The following is a 24,811-nucleotide window of genomic DNA, read 5'->3' on the forward strand; positions in this document are numbered from 1 at the left end:
TAGATATCGTTCGGGTTTAACCACGATAGGAGTCTTCTGTTACGTAGCGATTGCCCAACACACTTATTTTGAACCAATTTTTCTCAGTGTGCCAGTCATTGTATTGGCTTTTGTTCGCTTGTGAATAATGACATGCTTGGTAACCCGTTTAATTTGACAGTTCGAATGTTCTGTTATGAAAGAACAACAGAACAAGCAGGGGAATTCGAACCAAGGCGATGACAGGGTGTCCATTCAAATCCAATTTTTCAATTCCCGGTTATTAAAAAAAAAACCCAACCCAAAAATCACCGCTGCCTTAAACTAAAAAGGCGACCAAAAATAACCGTTTATAGATAATCCTATATTTTTTCAGCAGAATTGCTACAGAATTGCTCTACAATACGTCTATTTCGTAAAATAAAAATAGATGAGATTTGTATTGATATGTTTATGATCTAGATCTCCAACATCTCTCGCGTAACATTTGAATAGGGCCTATGATCAAAATGTAAACAAACCGATTTTTGATACCATTCTGTAGCACTGGTAATTAGCTACCAGTCGTATAGGAATGTTCCGCATTATCGATAAAAATCATTAAAAATAACTTGATTTTAAAAACGGCCGATCCACGAAATTTTTCCAATCATTCATGCTAAAACGGCCTAACCTCGGGCCTAACATATATTTTTTTTCGTTCGATGTGGTTCCATTCATAAGCCTAGCGACGTAGAAGGGCCGATGATTGAAAAATTTCAAATCAAAGCTAGGCCCTACTGCTTGAGGCAGGGCCGATGATTTATTTGACATTAAGAAAAGGCTTAGCAAAGGGCCTACAATTTATGATGACAAGCACAACGGCTTAACAAAAAGGGCCTAACCATTTAAAGATTCACAAAAAGGCTTATTACTGTGATATTAAATTTTTATCGATTTTCATGTATTTTTGAAAACGTTTCGCATGTTTTGGATGTTGTGTACTGAGATATAGTTACTATTGTTATTGTGAACAATATAAATGCCTAAAATACTTCAATTTATTTATATAGGAATTAAACACTGGCGGAAAAATTTACAATTCATTTTCTGGATTGTTTACATTTTGGACATAGGCCCTTTTCAAATGTTACGCGAGATCTCTTGGAATCATGAATTCGTATAAAATCAAAGAGTCTCCTGCAAAAAATGAGCCTTAATGTTATATTTGGATGTCGGAAAAAGCAAATCTCGGTTACTTTTTCGAAGGGACGTATCAGCTTTAGTAAACAATAAATTTGATCGTCGATTTGGCGTAACTGGTAGCTCGCCCATGCATGCTAACACCAATGACGTTTATATAAGGTCTGGGCCAAAGGGCTTATTGGTGTTAGTGAAATGTGCAAATGGTTAGTGGTGTTCGTATTATATTGCAATGTTTATCTTTTTACACGAAACAGCTGTTGGCAGTGACGTATTTCTATCTGTTCACAGTATGTTGGCAGTGACGTATATCTATCTGTTCGCAGATGTTCAGCAATGTTTACAACATTTTTGCTTCTAACACCAGCAAGCTGCCTGTTGGCCCAGACCTTATATAAATGTCATTGTGCTAACACTACCATCAGATAGGGGAAGTTTTCCCCCACCTGCAAGTGGTGTTAGTAAGCGTATGCGAGCTACCAGCTACTTCAAATTGACGATCAAATGCATTGTTTACAAAAACTGATACGACTCTTCGAAAAAGTAATCGAGATATATCAAAACAAGTTACCTAAACAAGAGAATTGCAGTATTAAAAGTGCTTAAAATCTTCCTGGATAGTTGAAGATGCTAATTTCGAAGATGCCAATTTCAAATAACAGACTGTAGTGGTAATTTTTATACGATAGATGGAGTAGATGAAAGCATAGAGTTGATAGTTCCGTTAGAGTACGGCAGTGTGAAAATTGCATATAGACACTCTGCCGTACTCTAACGTACTAACTATGTAAATCGTTGACTTCACGCAGAAGTAATACTAAAACATATAGTCAAAAATCTTCCTGGAGTTTATATCTTGAAGTTCTACAAGCTAAATAACATTTTCAAAAGATACAAAGATGTGTTACCAAAATAATTAAATTTCTCCAAGTTGTCTAGGAGATATTTTACAGGTTAACCATTTTGAGCACTTTTGAGCATATTGAGTTCATAACATCATTTAAAATTATCTATTTTGTTTAAAAAAAAGAGAGGGGTTGTGTCCAAAGCACGACCGCATTGTTGACGTAGGACTGCCACATTATTTTTGCTGCTCCATTCAATAATATATTAATAACATAATAAATGGGTTAGAAATCTAACTCAAAGTTTCTGAAATTGAGTGGGCATGGAATAAATTTTTAAACTAAGATTCAATCTTGGAAATTAGAAAATGAGCTAATTTATTATTCATTATTAGGTTCCAAACATGTTCACCCAACTTTCAGAAACCGACTGAAGTTAGTCATAGCAAAACAACTTTAGAAATCAAAGTGCACCAGACATCATTGATCTTTATGATGCTAAACTATGACAGACAAGTGGCTTCAAATTAAAAGTTATTTAGGGTAACTTAAATTCAGATAATCTGTACCTGTGCTCAATTAAAAATTTATAAGGTTTTTGTTAAATAAATGAAACGCCAATTTCATAACTTCCATTAATATTTGTCCTCTTTTCTATCGAGAGAGATTTTGCATATAGTCGAATTTGTGCAATACTGGCACAACTCAAAATCTGTGAATTTCCACAATCAGCGTTTTAAAATTTGGGTCTTAATTTCAGAGTTAGATTTCAGTTTTATGAATCTTTTCATTTCTATTGGACTGAACCCAGTGTGTTTCATTAATTCTATCAAATATCCGATCAAAAAATAAACAGTCCCTCGATTTTTACTGCTTTTGATTGGAGGTGTGCCCATTTGTCATGCAAAAATGGGTTTACGTTTTTGAGCTGTGACATATTGCATGGAAAAAAAATCAATATGCAAAAGGACAACAACATTGCATACTTATATGGATAACATACACGGAAAACAAATTCGTTAAGTTCAGATAACAATGCTAATAATTTCTTTCACATGAACGAAGATTGTTGTTTCAAAGAAATCTATAGTTATTCCAACAATAATTTGACAGCCAGCTTAATCATATCTACCTAATAGATTTAACTGTTCATCTTGTACTCAACTCAAACATAACACAAGGAGTTGGTTACTCTACACAGTGTGCCAAAAACAAACTTGGGCACACTCGGGCGCAGTCATTGGCGCTGTTTGGCACCCACGGTTACAATTTTTATGATCTTTTAATTTACGGCAACACTGAACATTTTCTGCGCCTGCGCAGTGTGCTTGTGTCATAATTTGTTATTGATGTTGCCACAATACAATCCAATTTTAAAAACCACAACCAAGGAATCAAAAATATCTCCAAAATAACAAAATGACAAGCGATCAACGAACCGAATGATAACGCTATGTCAGAAGTGGAAAGCAATAATGATATATGATATAATCTGCTTCCTTTTTTCTCATGACAAGCAGTCCGTGAGACACCGCTCACTCAGGGTGGTAGAAGGAAACGAGCAAATTGTTGGCAAGCTGCTTCACGAAGTAAAGCCGAAGATGATACACTTGTGTTAATGGGAATATTTTCGTTATGTCTTTTCTCGATTCAGATCAAGCTGTGTCCTCATCCATGTATATTGCAACAAAGCAGGCAAGCAATATATCATTGTCCTTCTACCGCTTCGATCGAGTTGTGTTACAGAGCGAGTTTTTCATGGTAGTCGTAGCAACCGTTTTGTCTGTATCGTTGGTTGCTTTATGTGTTTGGATTCGCTGACCACAACCGTCATCAATTCCCGCCAGCGATTCTCCAAAATCGAATTGAATTCCACAAAATACAGTCAGCGTACATTCTATTGTCTGTCCGAAGAATTAGGTACATGAAAAAATCAGGACAATCGTTTGCATAGCAACACCACTCAATCAATCTCAACACTACTGGCTCCAGCTCCGTTATTGAAGTCGTTATTCAGACTCCCGTTACCGGAGGAAAGTACGTCCCACAAGCGGTTCTAATCAACCTTGGGTCGGATCAACCTATGAATTCGCCCTGTAACGAAGGTAGATCATCTTTTCGTGGTACGTTACGGGTTGTAAGTCTTCATCTATGTGATTCCTAATCTTCTATTCGTTGTTCCCTAGTTTGAAGTGGTTAAGACTAGGGTTCTGATGCATGGTCATTATCGGTGTCATTCCTTAATTTTATTGCTAAGGAATCCGATTTTGACTGACAAAGGGGCACGCCTTTGGAGGGTGTTTCAACACTCCAAATGGTATAAAAAGCGGGATCTTTCAATTAGATCGGATCCTTGCGATAAATGCGAGAATGACAACTGTATCTAAACCGAATACTTCATCATTTCTCAATAGTGATGGAGTAATACGACATGTACTAAACTAAGGATACGGGATATACTACAATAGATCAAATTACTGGTCGCAGTGGTTTTAGATCCCGATCAGAGGAAAAAAGATTGGGGTTTGGTCTTCGATTAATTTGTGATACCTCTAAAAACAATAAATTAGGAAAACTTATTCTACAAAAATTGGTGGGGTTGTGTACAAGACATGACCGCAGGGTTGGCGTAGACTACGTTAAGCTGTGTAGTGAAATTCTCGTGCATTTTTTCTAGATATTAATTTAAAATACAGTAGAAGTAGCTTATGATTTTTAGCCTATGTACATATTTTGGATTTCTTCTTAGTAAAACTTAGTTAATTTCAGGACCTCATAAAAATGCGAATACATAAATATTCTGTTTCATTTGGTTCCTGAATTACAATCAGATATGAGTAAGCCTTTCTTCAAGTGATTCATTGAAGCGTCCAACAATGGCATGATGGCTGATATTTCCTATCACTTGAAGATTTCTAGGACATAAATCTTGGATGGTTGTGACATCACTCATGAAATTGAAACTCCTTGTGTACTGAACTGCAACAAACGTGAAGTTCAAGTTTCTTTGTTATAAGTTTTGTGAGAGCTGATATCTGTTCTCTTGATATTTTTCTATGGTAATGAGATTGATCCTCAGCGATTCAACTTCAAAACGCTAAAAATAAATGCACACCCAAAAACGGAGTGCACAATTTTGCATCAATGTTATGCAACATTTCATAGTTGATCGAGAATCGCAAAAAGCTGTCTACGTAGTTAATGAATTTGTGGTTTGCTTAAAATTTATTTCCTGGAAATAAGTGATCGTCAAAGTCCATGACTTTTTCGGGTTGTAGAGGGGTAGAGGTTGTTGTTAATGGAGGGAGAGGTTGTTGTTAATGGAGGGAGAGGTTTTTGTTAAGGGGAGGAGAGGGTTTTACATACATAACTTTCCAAGTCTCATTCCTCATTGTGGTGGTCATGGTCACGCCGTGATCCACTTTTAGCCGTTGACTTGGTCCTGCAGCAAGACTTAGTGCCACGCCGTCCGAAGCGGTAATGAGCAGAGTCAGGAAAGCAACGCTGGTTTATATCTTTTCAGGTCCAATAAGAATGATGTGCAACCAAGTGGTATTCGTTTATGATGACTGGGTTTGGGGAAAATGTTTAGTTCATGAAAACAGGGATAAAATTATCATTTGCGCATGTTTCAATAGTTTTTTGATTAAAAATTGGAAAAGTATTTATTTCAGCAGATTTGTTAAGTAATATCCTATCGACTGGCGTATTTGAATTTTAATTTCATCTATAAATGACAAAGTTACAAGCGTTTAAAACCTAACACTATTTCACCACACATATTTTTTGATTTGTACCCCAGTATAGTCGACAAAGACGTAGTTCTACGTCAAAACATTGTTGGATTATCAAAATCATCCCGGATATATGTTTAGAGATGAACTAGCCTAAGGCTAAAAATCTCTTTAATAAAGAATTAATAAAAAAAAAAAAAAAAAATCCCTGATATCTGATCTTGAAGTTCTGCAGACTCAACAAGGTATACGATGATTAGACTTAATTATAGAAGCCCCATAATATCATTGGTTTTTATTATTAGGTTTTCCAAAATGCCTGGAGTTCAGATCTTTTTTATTTATTATTATTAAAGTCAGCTGGACGATTTATTAGATTAGCGCGAGAGGTATATATTCAGATCTTTATGTTTTACAGACTAACCAAGGTATTCTACGATGTCCTGACTAATCTTGTGTACCTGGTTAACACAAATGCAGACATTATTTTTAATTTATCTCTAGACCAATCATTTCATGAGTTTAAAATTTCGTTGATTGTGTCCGGTGTCGAACATTTGCATGCCAAGCATGATCGGGTATGCAAGGAGTTTTAGATCGGTCTTTCTTTTAATGGCTTGAATCTGCCCAAGTAACAGTTTTGGTTTTATGAGGGTTCTGTACACCATGATTTAAACTTGTAGCATGCTTTAAAACCTCGATAAAACTTTCAATGTTACTTGGGTGCTTTTCTATCTTCAAGTATCTTCGTAACAAGTTATAGTATGTCTGGCTCAGGCTTTAGAACTACTTCACTCAGAAAACTGTAGCAAAAGAATTCAAGCATATTTCTTCCAATGAAACCAAACACACGGCAAAATCACCGTTTACCCCGTGCGCTAACAGATTGTGAAAGAAAAGAATAGATTTTTTTGTAATTTTGAAGATTTTTGATACTTTATCACAATGAAAGACATAATATGAAAGTTGTAAACAAAATAATATAATTATGTAAAATTGATTGATTCCATGTAACATTGCAAGTTTTATAAAGATTCTTCACGATTCTTCAAAACCATATTATGGTCTAAAAGACTATGATATTTAAAAAAATGCTACTTAGGATAAATATATGTATATGATTTTCCCGGTGCGATTTGTGTTTTCCCGTATTTTTCCCGGTTGGATGGACACCCTGCGATGATCCAGGGGCTGGACAAACTGACCCGATTGGATGATCCCCTTGAAATGGTGATGGAATTCCAAACCTTAGACAGTATCGAAACGTATCTGATGGCATTCGGAATTTACAGCCGCTGGGGAAAGCTGCTGCGAATGTTGAAATCGCCGTAACTCTTTCGGGAATCGAAATCGGCTACGGAGATCAGATGGCATCGAACCAGCACAACGTGGATACACGGTTTGAGGTGGCCAAGGCCTTGTACCTACTGAGGAATGCAAAGAAAGTGTTCGTCAGTGGTGCCACCGGCAGGTAGATGGATGCATTAAAAAATGCTGAAAAATGAGTCCACTTGCAGTTGTGTTCACCTATGTTGCCTTTCACCACCACTCCAGTATTCAGCGACCGTCACTTCAGTGCCACCGGAATGATCATATGCCCGTGGAGGGACAGTCGGCGAAAGCCAGAATCCCGCAGCCACAGTGCAATACAAGCCAACTAAAACTAGCATATCCGAAACAATACAGAGTACCTAGTAGTGACAAGCCGTTTATCTTCCTTATTCCTTCCTAGGTCGTTTTGCATCTCCCACACAAAACTACAGAGAAACGAACATAATTTTGGCATTTTTTCATATCATATCCGGTGCCTTTTGGAATTTGGGATTGATTGAGTGAAGTGTAATTATACATGCGATGTTGATCATTATCAATTACACTGCTTTTGGTCTGCATTGCGTGGAATGAATTACTGTTTCGGACAGGCATTAGGATGTGCAATGTTGGGGATGCTCGGGGGGAATCCAACTAGGTTTTGGACAACTAAGCGAAACATATAGGTTGCGTTTCAAAATGCAATAACATTGATTTTATACATGCGCTGAACACGTACAGTGTTGCCAGTATCTTATGAATGTTTCTTACGTGGGTGCCGAACTGTACCAATTAGTGCCCAAATCTGATTTCGACACACTGTGCGGAGTGACTAACCCCTTGGGATTGCTGACATTGCTTCTTCAGAAGAGGATTGCGTGTTCTCGCTCGAAAAGGTCTGTAATCTTTTTTGATGTGACCGATTGCGATATCCGTCCAGAACTTCACTATTTTTGAGACCGTCACCGGAAGCTGTGCTGGCTCTACAATGACTTGAATTGTTGATGTTCTATGTCCGTTCCGAAATGACAGTGATGTTGGGCGCAGAATCGTGTTGGCGCTTGAACTCGACAACGTTCAGGGTAACAACTAAACAACTTTCCTTGTGCCGAAGTTACGAACCGTGTCGACCATGTACCTTCGACTTTGGATGCACGGGTTTCTTCCATAAGGAATATTTATCGCAGGAACATTATCCATTCTTGTGTGTTTATAATTCATGCAAGTGTGGTCGGCAAAAGGACAGCCACGAGCCGGGTGCGAAAACCGGTGTTCTCTTAGTGACAAATCGTCATTGGCAGTCATATTGTTCTTTGTCCGTTTCGGTGAACGTTCTGTTTACAAACAGCGCAGCTCGTCATGCATTCAAGTGGGACCAATATATGCCCACTGATTATGTGGAACTTGGTCGCTCAACGTTCATTCGATCCCTAGCGTTCTATCTTGTTTAAACAATAGTATTTACAGATCGATAGAACGCAAAAAAGGTGATTATGACGAAGTAGAACTCTACCCTACCATGATCTATTATCGTCAATGGGGTGAATGTAGTCTTTGAGTGACCATTTTTTGCATGTGGATTCATCACGTTTCAGGGCATCGTTCGGTCAAATTTGAGCGCTCACCTCCTAATCATAATAAGAAAGGTACTGTCGATTATCGTTCGATACTATGCTGGTATCGTTATAGGGTTTTTTTTTTATATCGTCTTAATATGAAGTAGTATCTAACCCCGCATGTTACATGCTTCCTCCGTTGAATTAGTTGCAAGTCTGCAAATAAGCCGATCGGATTATCTCCTGCCATTAGCTTCCTTTCCTAGGAAGCGCGATCATAAATCTAGCAGCTTTGACCGAGAATGTTAGCAACTTCAATGTCATCCGGTGCATCCCCCGCAAACAAGCGCTACCTACCTTATTATCAGCGCTATCACACGGATTGGCCGTGCCCTTGTCGGTTCCTTCGAACAGCTCCTGCTTGATGTTCTCCGGCAGCAGCGGCAGGAAGTCATTCATCGGATCAACCAGATCGTCGGTCTCCATGTTTGTCCCGGTAGCGGCCGCGGCCGCTGCCGCAAGAGCAGCAGCAGAAGTGCCGGACCCAGTTGCTATTGGAGTCGAAGTAGTTTGCGAAGACATTCTTCTATTTCGTATATTTTCTTCAATAATGATAAAAACTTAATCCAAATTGATTATTGATTCTTTTCCACTTCAGCTAGACGCACGCATTAACACCAGCAAAAACACTCAATCGATGTTTTATTCAGACTCCCTTCAACAACCTTCAAGGTTTGTCGTGCCTTTTTTTTTTGTTTTTTTTTCTCCACCAATGGCGTAGATTCGCTTCCACCGGAGGGTGGCCTACTTTGGGTTTTCCACGAAAAAAATTTCCACCACCCAAAAATATACGCACACACCACCGCAGAATGCGCACTCACACATTCACACTGAGCAGCCACTCCAAATCCGAATGTTCCTCTTCGCTTCGCACTCCTCTGGTGCTGCGGAGCACACGTACGCAGCAGGCAGGGCAACAGCGACGATGGAAAGATGGCCGCAAAATTTCGATATCCCGAAGTGGATAGGGTCTTTTTTTTCTTCTTTCACCCCTGGGGAGGAGTTCGTCTTTTGCACAACAAACTTGCACCAAACACTCCCAGACACTGGAAATCCAATTTTCTTCCGTCGACGAAACTACCGTTTTCACGAAATTTAACAAGCTTCCTCCGGGTAGCACAAAATACGAGAAAGTAGCATCAACCGAAAGCTCCGGGTCTCAAGAGGGAAACTTTATTTTTTCCTTGTTGCCATTTTTCCCATCACAATCAACACAACACTACTCCCTCCGATGGCTGCTTTTTCATTGCACTAACATCCGTGGAACACACTGCCACTCGAAATGAAAAACCGATTTTTCCGGCACCAAATCTTCAGACTTTATTATTTTCCAGAACAGTGGGAGGGCAGCAGCCCCACAGCACAGCAGTGCGCACTTTAAAAGCAATAATCTCCACCAAAAAATCACACGAACAGACGACGGATGCACAACGACGCGACGTTTGGACCGCAGACACGGCGACGAACGAATGAATGGTGGATGATGTTTTGCGAGATGTGAGTGAGCGAAATAGCGACCGACGACCGACGACCCAAGCAAAGCGAAGCGATGAAGCGTGCGCTGAAAAGAGTGATGATGACACGCACACAGGCGTAAATCGATTCTGTTGCCCATGAAGCAAACAAATTCACGCTGCTGTCACTGTCAGTGTGACGCTGTCAAATTGCATTTAAACCTTACACGGTGTTTCGCGAAAACCCATTAATGGGTATAAAAATACCCATTTCCGCTAAAAGTGCCCCTCCTCATTTAATGGGTAAACTATGGTTTACTCATAAATGGGTAAATGGGTGGTCTGTCAATAAATGGGTGTTTTTTCACCCATTTTCTTATATTGTGTTTACCGTAAAATGGGTGAAAAAATACCCATTTTTACAAATGGAGGATGCAAGCGCTCGTTGATGTAAAAATGTTTTTAAAACATTGACAATAAATGCAGGTGTTCCGCTCAAATTTTTCACGAAACATTATAATACAAATTATCCATTGTATTGACTTATCCGTAAGCCTCTCCAACGTTTTGGATTCTAACATTTTCCGGAGATCGTTGCTGCGGACAGTAACTGTTAGCATCGAGGTTTGCATTCCCAATGAGCCGGTGACGGAAATGAGACGATAAAATTTCGAAGTGTTTTTTCACCCATTAATGGGTAAAAAATATACCCATTATTCAACCGTGAACTGATTCTTTAAATGGGTATTTTTTCACCCATTTTATGATTTCAAAATTCCCCCATTTTTTGACAGCTGGATACAGCGTGTACACGGTGTTTCGTGAATACCCATTAATGGGTAAAAAAAATACCCATTTCCGCTAAAAGTGCCCCTCCTCATTTAATGGGTAAACTATCCCGCATAAACGCGAACCATCACATGACCTTACCGATAATGGTTATAAATTGTTTATAATCCCTGCTAAACTTCAACTGAAATGGTTATGGAACTTTACATGAACGTTTGTGTGATAAAGTTTTAACCTTATGTATTATGGTTTTTTGGAAGCGGACCTTACAAATAATGGGTTGTTAAGAACCATTACCATTCCAAATTCTTGTTTTCTCCATACATTTTCGGAAAGAGAACTAGATTAGAACGTTTTTACTTATGGTTTGAGAACATTAATGGTTATGGTTATGGTAGTCAGTAAGGTCCATTAATGGTTTTGTATTATCGCTCAACTTTACGTGATATATATCGTGAATTGGTAATCAGTAATTTAGAAAAAAGTGGCTTAACTCATGAAATGAGTAAAACCAACTTTACTTATTAATGAGTATTTGACGAGTACTTCATAAAATGGGTAATTTTGAATCATCGTACTTTTTCGGTAATGTGTACACAGTACCCATTTTTAGAAAAAAAAATCTTTATAGGGCTCATTATCATCAATCATAAACACGTCAAAATTCCATTTAAAATTGATTAGGTTACTTTACTAGTTACTTTATTAAAGAAACTGGCTCGGCCATTGGCTGGTTCGTCTCTGGAGATTAAATTTAGTTGTGACAACGATGTGGTGCTACAGGTGCACCTTTCTCAACCGTATACGCAACGTATCTTGCAAGTTGCTCGGCCAGGGAAGATTATGTATCCTAGAAGCACAGACAAACAGACATAACACATTGAGTATTTCTCACTGTAAAACATCGTCGTTAAAACATTACCGCCATCTGTTGAGTACACTGTGGTGGGCACTACGCTGAACAGATGGCGGTAGTGTTTAAACGTCAGACGCAAGGGGATTGACTATGCGCGCCACTAGTGGCGGTACTACCAACTACGATGCTTTTAAATTGTCCGTTAAATGCTTGTTCGATGAACAACTTGCGAGTGTTATGTCTGTTTGTCTGTGCTAGAAGTGCAATAAAAAGTTTAAACAATATATTTGACGATTTATACTTCCACGTTGCGCCTGCCTTCTGCATTTTTAAAAATGGCGTCACTTCGCACTGAATCAATTATGAATAATGTTTACTCATTTTTATTGCAGAACATGTTTTAAAAAAAGGGGGAAAAGTACACATTTTTCAATATTACGAAAATAATCATTTTTTGACATTTTAGAACCAGTTCAAAAAATGAGTACAAGATACTCACTTAATGGGTACTCTGGAGTTAGCGTGTACTTCCCAAGGTGCGGATTGCTATTTCCCCCACCTGAATAGCAACCTCCGGTACGCAAGTAGCGTTATGGTAGACGTTGGTAAATGTGCCTTATTTACTCATTGGTACGGTTGCTCTAAGAGCAATTTCATCTCACTAACACACGCTCATCGCACCAATACGAACCTGCCTGGAGAGGACTATATGCGGACTAGAAATACTCAGAGGGAGGGATCGATGTCAATTATACAAGGTCTGGCCCAACCGGCTTATTGGTATTAGTGAAATGTGAAAATGTCTAGTGGTGGTCGTATTTCATCGCAATATTTATCTTTTTACTAGAAACAGCTGTTTTCTGTGATGACACGTCTGCTATTCGCAGTATGGAATGTTGTGCTGCCGTGACATCGGCATTCGCTTGCTCAGCAATGTTTACAACATTTTTGCTTCTAACACCAGCAAGCTACTTGTTGTTCCAGACCTTGTATGATTGACATCGGGGAGAGATGGGCGGAGAGAATGTTTTGAGCCAAATGAACTGTCAAAATCTGAGTCAATCGAACATTCCAATTAGATTTTTCCGAGAATTTCTTATTCTTACTAGAATAAATTTGAGAGTATTGCAATCGAACAGAAATTCAATCACCTTTATGTTTTGTGTGCTCAACTCAAACTCAACTAGTTTTTGGAACCAAAAACAATATTCTAACCACAGACAAACAGACATAACACTCGCAAGTTGTTCATCGAACAAGCATATAACGGTCAATTTAAAAGTATCGCAGTTGGTAGTACCGCCACCTGTGTCGCTCATAGTCATTTCCCTTGAGTTTGACGTTTACACTACCGCCATCTGTTCAGCGTACTAACCACCACAGTGTACTCATGGTGGTAATGTTTTAGCGACGATGTTTTACCATAGAGGTAACTCTAAGCGAGACTCTAAGACCACTGGGTCCCGAAGAAAATCATTATTATTTTTGGCTCACTCAGTACCAGAACAACGGTCCCAAGCAGTCCCAAGCTATTTCACTCACCCCTGCATGTTCTGCATGAATCCACACACCCCTGATGTTATCTGTCAAACTTTCATAGCGAATCAAAACAAACATAGTGTAGTAATAGAATTTCAACTAGAATAGGGTACGTTAATCGTTTGCTTGGGACCAATAGGCTACTAAAGTGGTGAGCCAATTTAAAATCGTTAGTTTCGTATTGATTGTTGGTTTTACAGTGAGAAATATTCAATGTGCACGCAGAAAAATTTACCGTCGAAACAAAAATATTTGAGGTAAACTTAAACGTAAACTCAGTTTGTTCTGGCCACAAACATAAATTATGTTGATTTCAAACATATTCTACGTTTGAATCCTAGTTTGAATCCATTGATAATAATGTTTAAAACAAAAATAATGTTACTTTTATTTTAAAAATATTCGTGTTGAAAATAAACGTGAATATTTTTGATTTATCTGAAAACTATATGCAATCAAAAATTAATATGTTTATTTTAAACATGCTTTTCATGTTTAAAATAAACAAACATATTTTGAAATTATTTTAGCATTTGAATGCTGAATAAATCAAAATAAAATGGATAGCAAATTAATGGAAATTCCCTCGGAAATTCCTGCGATTATGGAAAGTCTGTGGATGTTTGGATCCGGGAGGCCGTCGGGGTGGGTGTCCGATCCGATCCAGTTCAGTAAAACTGGTGAAACTTTGTGATATTAGCGTCATTTTGTCGTTTCTGACGCTGGTTCTCATACCGGCCTCTTTCTAAGTTTAGTGTTCGGGGATGATCTGTTTTTCTTTCGACGTCGGGTGGGGGGTGAGGATGATATGGGGATCGGTATCAGAAACGACGGATTGACGTTAATATTGTGATGTTCCACCGGTTTTGTCGAGCTTGGAACATTTGCTTGCGTGGGTTTCCGGACCTTCTACTTCGGTTTCGCCGCTTGCAGGCCGTTTTCGGTTAAGTTTGCCGAATGTAAACAAGAAGGAAAAATGGACACGCTAAAAATTGATTACCCAGATTATGTATTGTTGAAATAAACATGCTTTTGAATATATTTTAAACATACATATTTTTGTTGAAAACATGTTTTTAGTTTACTTTGAACTATGCATATTTTTATTTAATAAACATATATATTTTTAACTTAAATGAACAAAATTTGGTTCCGTGTGTTATGTATGTTTGTCTGTGTTCTAACTATATTGATTAATTGATCTTCGTTGGTTAATGAATGGCAACAAGAAATGTGCAAAATATTGCGATGCAATCAATTATTATTTTGCACGTAAATCGAATCAAAAATAAAAGTCATTTGAAATACTAGCTTTTAGCAATAAGGGTTGCAAGATAATTTAGGAAGAAATCCCTGCTGCCGAAATGTATTTTGTTTTCTCCGCCTATCTCTCCCTCTGAGTATTTCTAATGCGGACCATTAAGGCCCAAATGCAATATGGACGGAAGCGGAACGGAAACGGAAAGTTTGACAGTTGTCACAAATGGCATCAAGATGCCTAACCGAAGTCGATTTGATTCTAACTAAGTAGTTTTCAATCCGACAAGTAGGCTTATTCAGATCGGGCTTTTTCGCTGTCACTGCCGTTCCGCTTCCGCTGTCATTGCGTTTGGGCCTTTAGAGCACAAACGAAGTGACAGACGACTAACTGGCGAAGAAATCCATTAAAATAATGTGGTTCGCTGTTATAGAATTTTCTTGGAAGCTTGTGCCATCATCCACCAGATGGGTTAGTTTTTTTGTTTTGATTTGAACAAAGTTGATTTTGTGTACAATGATTCTTTGACAGTGTGCAAAGAGTGTATCATTTTTGTCATTTTTTTTATGCATTTCAGTTTTGAGTAGAGTGAAAGAGATAGAACCAAAACATTCTAATATATTTGGTGAAAATGCTAGTACAATCCAGTAGTAGCGTAGTAGTGTTGCCATGTGGTACAATCCAGTAGTAGCAACAATCAATACGAAACTAACGATTTTAAATTGACTCACCACTTTAGTAGCCTATTGGTCCCAAGCAAACGATTAACGTACCCTATTCTAGTTGAAATTCTATTACTACACTATGTTTGTTTTGATTCGCTACACGGTGTTTCGTGAAAACCCATTAATGGGTAAAAAAATACCCATTTTCAAACCATGTATGCAGCTGTCAAAAAATGGGGGAATTTTGAAATCATAAAATGGGTGAAAAAATACCCATTTGAAGAATCAGTTCACGGTTGAATAATGGGTATATTTTTTACCCATTAATGGGTGAAAAAACACTTCGAAATTTTATCGTCTCATTTCCGTCACCGGCTCATTGGGAATGCAAACCTCGATGCAAACAGTTACTGTCCGCAGCAACGATCTCCGGAAAATGTTAGAATCCAAAACGTTGGAGAGGCTTACGGATAAGTCAATACAATGGATAATTTGTATTATAATGTTTCGTGAAAAATTTGAGCGGAGCACCTGCATTTATTTTCAATGTTTTAAAATCATTTTTACATCAACGAGCGCTTGCATCCTCCATTTGTAAAAATGGGTATTTTTTCACCCATTTTACGGTAAACACAATATAAGAAAATGGGTGAAAAAACACCCATTTATTGACAGACCACCCATTTACCCATTTATGAGTAAACCATAGTTTACCCATTAAATGAGGAGGGGCACTTTTAGCGGAAATGGGTATTTTTATACCCATTAATGGGTTTTCACGAAACACCGTGTATGAAAGTTTGACAGATAACATCAGGGGTGTGTGGATTCATGCAGAACATGCAGGGGTGAGTGAAATAGCTTGGGACTGCTTGGGACCGTTGTTCTGGTACTGAGTGAGCCAAAAATAATAATGATTTTCTTCGGGACCCAGTGGTCTTAGAGTTACCTCTATGGTAGTAGTGGTATTGCCATGTGGTACACTGAAAAATTGCAATAGCAGGTTAGTCATCAAAGTTTTCGAGCCGCTCCGTCTGTCACTTCGTTTGTGCTTTAGAGTGTACATGGTTTGAAAATGGGTATCAGTTCAGCTTCGAACCTGTTCGGATACGGTTGTGTATAAATTTTTCTTCTGTTTTGTGCGTGCGTTCGCTGATTTTGCCAGATTAGCGCTGGCACTCTGCCTCCCGGACGGTTATACGTGTGTGATTGGTGGTTTTCTCGCTTTCCGAGAAGTTTTGGAATCGAAAAAGAAAACGTGTTGCATCATGTTTGCGTCGCTATCTGCGTTGTTTGTTTTTTTCTTCGCTTGTGCTCCCGGTACAGAAATTTGTGGCGTCGCGTGTGATAGTTTTTGATTTCAGTTTGTTTACGCGTTGTATGATTTTGTGAGCGGTCGCTTCGTGTTCGCGTCATGGAGCAATCGACTACATTCGACCAGAGGATTGATCCCCGTAGGGCGGGTCTATGATCGGAGCTACTACACCAAGCAGCTGCTTGCAAGGGATTCAGTTGGACTGATTTGGTGAGATTGTTCCTTTTTCTACTTTTGTCTATTTAAACTTAATTTCTATGAATGCGTATCGTTTGGAATCATTTGATTCGGATGAGACTCTTAACTTTTATTTGTTTACATTGTGTTTCAATCGGTATTCTTAAGAATTTCACAAAATAAGGTTTCAATATTTAAATTGAGCAGCTCGACTAGCCTGGTGGCTGCCGCTTTTGCTTACTGAGTAGAGGACCGTGGGGGATCCACATTGTAAAGATTCCCTATTTTCAGCTTTTTACAGGCTGGAGTTGTTGTTTGAACCATTTAGTTTATCAATTTAATTTATCTGTATAACAATTATTCACAAGCATTCTTCCAGGTCAATTCAAGAATAGTTTGATGATGATAAATCTTCCTAATATTCACATTACAGTTATGACCCGATCCTGTCAATCTCTCCGCGCATCAGACTGTTATTTTTCAATAATTCCACATAATTGTAATTTCATACCTTCCTCCTTCAAGATGAATGTTTAAGATACGCATACTTTGCTAGCTGACAAAATGGGGTCATTGCTGTATAATTATTCTCTTTTTGCAGCCTTCATTCAGACTGGATCTATTGATTTAAATTATTTGAGTTTTCTTCCAGCTCTTTGATGACGGAACATCACTAGATTTATACTGTAATGATTCACTCTTACAGCTTTCACCCTGGTTTTGTCTGTTGATTTGATTTATTTGAATTGGTTTTCAGCTCTTTGGTGTTGGCAGTCGCGGGCGATCAATTTTGCTCATGCTCATGCTCTATGTTCATTTTCAGCATTTCGATGATGGAACGTCTTCAGATTTATATTATAAGGGGGCTTATTACGGATGTCACATCACGGTGAAAAGTTGTCACTTGTCGTCACGGTGAAGTGATTCACATTTGATTTGTACGGTAATCACGGCTCTTATTCTGAGTATCACTTTCTTATCACCGTGTAGTGACACCCGTAATAAGGCCCAATGATACACCATTTGGTTTTGGCTTCGGGCAAATCCAAGTATAATGCATGATAACACTGATTCATTTAAAACCATGGTCGCATCACTTATCAAGGTGAATCCTGATCCAACGAACCCAACTTACTAACAAAATCTCCTTTTCTGTGTCTTTTGTTGGAAATTTCAGGGTTACATCTTCCTTATTGGGAGCTGAGGGGACATAGAGCTGCATCATATTGTATGTAAAATAATTATTATTTTCATTGCGGAATACCAGTTTTTTTATCCATATAAATGTATTTTCATTATTACGTATTTTAATGTTCTGATATATTTCATTTCTCCATTACATATGTTTACTATATATATAAATAAATACTGGGTTGGGAGGGAGCATCAGGGTATCATTTGACCTGAAACTGGACGATTGGAGTGGTATGACAACCGGAGTCTAGGAGGGAATAAACACTATCATTTTCTTTATCCTACCGATTCGATTGTGATGGTGTGAATTCTACTCCAACAGTTTCAGTGAGATTGACGCGCCCTTCTTAACAAACCATCCTGTAGGAAGCTTAATAAGTATTGCGAATTGCGTTATTCGATTTGTTGGATCGTAACGTTGGAAGGAGATTCTTAAATTTCCGTGGATTTCGCGTAAGTGTCTCTGCTTACGGGTCCACCCCACCGTTTTTGGCCCTTCATACAGCGATATTGTGAATTCAGATCGGTAGCTCAAATTGATCTTGCTATTAAGTGGAGCTGCATACAAGACAAGATCTTCGAAGGGATGGTGGCTACCTTACATACATACATTACATACATACATGGTTTGAAAATGGGTATGTTTTACCCATTAATGGGTTTTCACGAAACACCGTGTATAAACCTTAGAGGAAGAGGAGACTAAAACCGAGGGGCACGCAATAACCTTTAACTCCTACGCAAGCCTTTTTTAAGTACAATAATTACAGTTAACTACATGATTAAGTACTTTAATTACGAGCGTCGGAATTTTTTTGATTTAACTACTTTTAAGTACAAATTTCAGCTTTAATTACAAGTCGCATAAATTAAGTACATTAACTCCATTAATGTATAGCGAGAAATGTACTTAAATTACCCCCAGCGGTCGTTAGACCCTTTCGTTATTGGCCCGTTAAACAAAAATTTCACAGGCCCTTTTGCTACGTTAAGGATAATGTCAGCTCTGATAGATTGTATCACTAAGAGGAAATCTACGTTGGTGATTGGTGCCAATTCACATGCAACGATCGGTTCGTGATTGGAAATGTAGTCGGATTTCAATACTGCCGAGGTGTAGGCAGGGCAAAAACCTATACCATGGATCACGCCCCTGTCAAAGCGCCGAAGAATGCGACAATGAAAGGAATGTTTGTTTGTGCTTACTGGTTCAACCTAAGAAAAACGGATTTAATTTGGTGGATGTGAACGAAAACAGAATTACAATAGAAAATTATGTTAAGCACGTTTTGCCTTATTGTATTTAACCTCAAAATGTATGGTTAAGGAGAAGTTTACCGCACCGAAAATATAGTTTATTCGACAAAGGCGCAGAAGGCGGTAGTTCTTTCGCTGGCCATTTCGCAGGATCAGAATTTTTTTTTGAGGCTGGTAAGGGGCTGCTCATAAACTACGTAGACATTTTTTTTTGGATTATCGACCCCCCTCCCCCTGCGTAGACAATTGTCCATACCAAATTTTTTAAATTTGTATGGGCTGTGCATAATTGTCAAACCCTCCCCCTCCCCCCAAACTGTCTACGTAGTTTATGAACAGCCCCAAAGAGAAAGAGCTGAACGGACACTGGAGCTGGTGAATACTTTGGACATTCACACGCTGCGCTACTTCCGGGAAAAAATCGCAGCTAGTATGCAATTGTCTTCCCGGCACGGATAACTTGAGTGTGTCAAGTTGATCGGTAACGATCATTTCGTGTCCTGTGCACATGGGACTCATCGTTTCCTATCGGTTTGGAGTTCTGCCCATAGTATTGTTTAGTTGACCCATGGAAAGACGAATAATGGGGAGGCGAATTTCATAAGTGCTATCGCGTCAATTCTGAATACGGATGTGATCATATGATGGCGATAATACAAATAAAAGCACACAATTGGTTTGAATCATCTTAGTGTCTGCAACCAAAACCTGATTATAATTTTTGTTTTTGTTAATGAACTCTGCCTTAAATCTGTTAATTATTATTAGTATAATAATATTAAGTTTGAAAGAAATATTGAAATAATCGAAGAATTCACGCGTAACATCAGAAAATTAATGCAAATGCAGATACATCTTCCATTGAATCTGTTAATTCAGGCACAAGCTAATATCATCATCTGTCGAACTGTGCTGCGAGCATGGCTTAAAAGTCGAACATTTTTTGATCGGGAGGAAATTTGCTCGAGGAAATGCTTGAATTTAAGGAAATGTCACTACTAAGTGATTCCCATTTCATTTGTATGGCAATCACGGCCCTCATTATGAGTATCACTTCCTTTTAACTGTATATTGTCGCTAGAGTTGTAAACCGATATAACCCACTCGTGACAATCGATTTTATTCTAGTTCTGCATTAAAGCGCATTATTCAACGAATACAGTGCACTAGATACGACATTTTTTTGAACGTACAAAACAAGAGGGAAATCGATTGTCGCGAGTGGATTATTTCAGTTTCCAACTCTAGCATGGTGCGTCAAGAAATTTAGTATAAGTATTCGCAGAATTGGTCATGTTTGTAGTCTAGTAAAACATTAATGGGCGTATTTCGGGGTGTAAGAAGTGTTTCTGAACAAAATTGATTCATTCGAGTATGTGTTAAGGGTTTTCTTCAATTTTTTTAAATAGTTCAAGAATAAGGATTTAGGTACGTTTTTAATTACATTTGTGTAACTTTAATTACAATAATTACAGAAAATAAATTTTTAATTACATTAATTACGTAATCAAATTGAAATGCGTGTTAATTACACTGGCACTGCTTTGATTACGCGAAATTAAATTTAATTACATGAAATACTTAATTTTCAGTTTTAATTACTTAATTACATAGTTGAACACCTCGTACTTTAAATCCAACGCAGTCAAAAAGGCTATTGCGTGCCCCTCGATTAAAACCACAAACGAAGTTTGTTTGTGCTAATACAACCTAGCCACAAACGAAGTGACAGACGGAGCGGCTCGAAAACTTTGGTGACTAACCTGCTATTGCAATTTTTCAGTGTACCACATGGCAACACCACTACTACTGGATTGTACCAACAATCAATACGAAACTAACGATTTTAAATTGGCTCACCACTTTAGTAGCCTATTGGTCCCAAGCAAACGATTAACGTACCCTATTCTAGTTGAAATTCTATTACTACACTATGTTTGTTTTGATTCGCTATGAAAGTTTGACAGATAACATCAGGGGTGTGTGGATTCATGCAGAACATGCAGGGGTGAGTGAAATAGCTTGGGACTGCTTGGGACCGTTGTTCTGGTACTGAGTGAGCCAAAAATAATAATGATTTTCTTCGGGACCCAGTGGTCTTAGAGTTACCTCTATGATTGTACCACATGGCAACACTACTACTAGATTGAACTAGCATTTTCACCAAATGTACTAGAATGTTTTGGTTCTATCTCTTTCACTCTACTCAAAACTGAAATGTATAAAAAAATGACAAAATGATACGTACTCTTTGCACACTGTCAAAGAATCATTGTACACAAAATCAACTTTGTTCAAATCAAAACAAAAAAACTAACCCATCTGGTGGATGATGGCACAAGCTTCCAAGAAAATTCTATTAAAGTGAACCACATTATTTTAATGGATTTCTTCGCCAGTTAGTCGTCTGTCACTTCGTTTGTGACCTAGCGAGCGTACCCTAATAGCCATGTAAAATCGATTTGTTTATTATTTTCAACCACGAAATCAGCTGTCAAAGTGTTCGACTTGAAAGCGGTTTGTTTTTTATTTCCAACCAGTAAAATGCATGTGCCAGTGAAACTTCTCACTAATACTAACGGTGGTAGAGAACTCTATAGATAAATAAAAAAATAATAGTTTTTGCTAAAGCCCTACAGTAAAAGTATGGACGACTGTCACCACAAAACTGAAAAAAGCTGTTCCAATCGAGCAAAGCGGTGCATTTTGACGGTTCGATTGGAACAACTTTTGACAGACGTCCATACTTTTACTGTAGGGCTTTAGTTTTTGCACGGTCGTTTCCGCGAGAGAAAAAGAACACATCACAAACAAAAAGAAGCCACCTGTCTCCTCTTCCTCTTAGGAATAAAACTGATAAATTTTAAGACTTTTTTGTATTTAATTGTGTAGGTATACATTTTTATATGTTTGTAAATTTTCTCGTAATTTCGTTGTTTTATTGGTTGCGATATGTAAACTGCGTATCATGTCAAGACAATTTTTTTAGATAGTAAAAATACATTATTCAGAGCAAACATGTCCTCTGGCCCGAACATCGGTAATGCTTCCAACGGAACACATTACTATACATAAGTTAACGCACTACTCTTCCGCAGAAACAGACATCGTAATCGAATTGTTGGAAATCTACATCAACTCGATCCTGTTTGCGCGCCAACTGTACCCGGCTGGAATCTTTCGACAGCGCCGAGCCTACAACATTCCGGTGTGGATCTCGATCTTCAAGCCCTTGAACGACTATCTGGCCAAAACACTTCGGGCAGCTCGGGAGTTAAAACACCGCCGAAAACTGCACAAAGTCGAACTTCTGATACTGAAAGATGAACCCGAAACCAGTTTGGAGAGTTACGTGTTCGAACTGGAAGATCACGAATTTTCGTTAAATACGGACGAAAACTTGTTGGACCTGGAAGAGCAGATTCGAAAATCGTTGTTGAACTTAGACTGCCGTCTGAAGGGTTTGAAGAAGCTGCCTTCGGATACCACGTTCAAGATTATGCTGTACACAACCGAATCGGCCTTCGCTGGACTCGGCAACAATCCCCGGATGCAAAGCTTTCCGTTGGTGAAAGAAACGAGCCAGGACTTAGCACCGAAATTGCATCGGACCAACACTCAACTGTTGCCAGTTTCACATACCCCTAACGTAGGCCTTCAGTTGTACGTGGAGGAATATCTATGATGTATTGTAATGTGTAGTTTACGTTGAATAATAATTATTTATTAAAAGTTGCAAACCCATATGATCAGTCAATAATACCACCATAAGCATTTTTCTCAGAAAAAAAAAATCCCGGATTGAAGGACTATAAAATACTGAATTTAATTATGGCTTTCGCTTGAAATCTTTGTATTCACCCATATTCTTGTTTTCGTTCAAACCGCATTTTCCATAAAAGAAAACTATTTTTTGTATGGAAAATACGGTTCGAACGAAAACGACAATATGGGTGATTATTCCAACAGCTGCTAATGGAAGCAGCACAAATATCTATTTAAGGTTTCCTTAAGATTCAATTTCATTGAGACTCTTCAGTAGTTTATAAAAAAAAATAATCAGAATATTTTGGGGTTTCTGGAGTGCTTTTTTAAATAGGTCGTATGTAACAAACGTAAACAAATTGAGATTTTAGAGCTACCAGACAATTTCAGCAGATTTGGAGAAATGTCTTGTTTGGGCGGTTCTTAAAGGTTGAAAGAGATTTTAACATTAATTTCTCTGGATTACTTGCGAAATAAAATCATAACAAACTGTGCAACTATTGTTATATCGTAAGATCTTTTTATTATACTGGAGCTTACAATTAAATCTTTACATCAATAGTTATCAGTACTGTAAATGCCGATTATCGGAAACAACCCTCTTCACTCTCTTCCATTACCATTTATTCGTCGAACGCGAACGAGTCATTTTTCATTTCTGTTTTCTTGTTCTGCGACTCATGCCAAGCCTTGTTGATCATTCTTTTCGTTTCCGGATCGCCTCCATCGTACAGCTGTTGCATTATCTTCATAAGACCTGAGGACGGATCCGTTTCCGTGTCTTTCGTGCTCTTCGACACCCGTTCATCCTTCATGTCCTGCAATCGCTTCGCAGTCACCGTTAGATGGGCCCACTTTGTCGGTCTCGACTTGGCCAGGTAGATGGCAACCATGTCCGATTTGACTTTACGATAGCTCTTGGCCGGATCGATTTCGTTCAACAGATGGTTCACCGTGAAGACGTAGTCCTTGTTATTCAGATTGCTGACCATCACATTGAACGAGTTGGCGGTGAATTCCACGTTTACATTCTCTTCCGGCACCTGTTGGACCTCGTTAACCGTAACGAAAATTTTGATAAACTTATCGCTCTGATCCCAAGCGTACTCCTTCAGTTCGATCCGATAGCGTTTGACGTCGCCCGGAACGGGTGCCGGCGGTTTCGATGTTTCCCCAGAAGATTGTTCCTTATCTTTTGCGGCTAACAGTTCCTTCTGGTGTTGCAGGTCAGTTTCCAGCTTACGAATATCGATGGACAGGATCTGCTGCACACGGGTACGTTGCGTACCCTCGGACAGTCGTCGCAGCTCCTCCAAATCCAAGATCAGCTGAAATGTGAAAATCCAAATTTTATAAAAGAAAGCCTCACCCAAAAATACCCAGTCTCTCACATTATCGATTAGGTGCTGCGCCATAGTGTTTGTTCAATATTATAACTTTAGTGCAGGTGCTTTGAGATAGTTTCTTGCTTATAAATTTTCACGTTTGTTGTTGTTTGAGTGAAAACGCCTTAAAATTTAACTTTAGCTTGTAGACGAACTCACAAGCACGACTTTCTACGACAATCTGGAAACATCGTAAGATTTTGACAGAAACTACCAGATCGACATCCATGTCAAGGAGAACAGGTCTGGCAATTTTGAGTATGGAATACGGAAACATACTCATCGATGATTAAAATTTAACCACTTTTGACGTATAGAACTGTCAATATAAAAAACCTATTTTGTTAAATTGACTTAAGAAAGGATTTAATTTAAAAGATGGGCAGTTTTATCGCAATGATTTGTGTTTTCATCTCAAATATGAATTCTTTTTAATTCAATTGCTTTTTACTTTGAAAGAAATAAAGCATAGAAATATTTAATTAAATAT

General features: G+C 38.3%; 3 protein-coding genes across 6 annotated transcripts in view; 1 reads left to right on the forward strand and 2 right to left on the reverse strand.

Moving 5' to 3' along the window:
• Positions 1–10,162, reverse strand: part of LOC135701214 (transcription intermediary factor 1-alpha-like) — a 211,836-nt gene extending 201,674 nt beyond the window's left edge. For all 4 annotated transcript variants that reach the window (XM_065221983.1, XM_065221982.1, XM_065221981.1 and 1 more), the window contains exon 1: positions 8,965–10,162. In XM_065221983.1, the coding sequence (XP_065078055.1) occupies positions 8,965–9,189 (225 nt within the window). In that variant the 5' untranslated portion in view covers positions 9,190–10,162. The remainder of the gene's footprint in view (positions 1–8,964) is intronic.
• An 11,962-nt stretch (positions 10,163–22,124) lies between these two features.
• On the forward strand, positions 22,125–22,912 carry PolZ2 (DNA polymerase zeta subunit 2). Its single transcript, XM_065221961.1, has 2 exons — positions 22,125–22,211; positions 22,270–22,912. Exons 1-2 carry the CDS (start codon positions 22,190–22,192, stop codon positions 22,854–22,856), a joined length of 609 nt encoding a protein of 202 aa, XP_065078033.1. The 5' UTR covers positions 22,125–22,189; the 3' UTR covers positions 22,857–22,912.
• Positions 22,913–23,512: 600 nt separating this feature from the next.
• LOC135701203 (calcyclin-binding protein) lies at positions 23,513–24,493 on the reverse strand. The gene is made up of 2 exons (XM_065221962.1): positions 24,328–24,493; positions 23,513–24,264 (listed from the first exon to the last, which is right to left on the reverse strand). Exons 1-2 carry the CDS (start codon positions 24,349–24,351, stop codon positions 23,560–23,562), a joined length of 729 nt encoding a protein of 242 aa, XP_065078034.1. The 5' UTR covers positions 24,352–24,493; the 3' UTR covers positions 23,513–23,559.
• Positions 24,494–24,811: the final 318 nt, after the last annotated feature.

The sequence above is a fragment of the Ochlerotatus camptorhynchus genome, unplaced genomic scaffold (genome assembly GCF_037179485.1).
Source record: "Ochlerotatus camptorhynchus isolate MF236.1 unplaced genomic scaffold, CSIRO-AGI_Acam_v1.1 ptg000151l, whole genome shotgun sequence".
NCBI classification, from domain to species: domain Eukaryota; kingdom Metazoa; phylum Arthropoda; class Insecta; order Diptera; family Culicidae; genus Ochlerotatus; species Ochlerotatus camptorhynchus.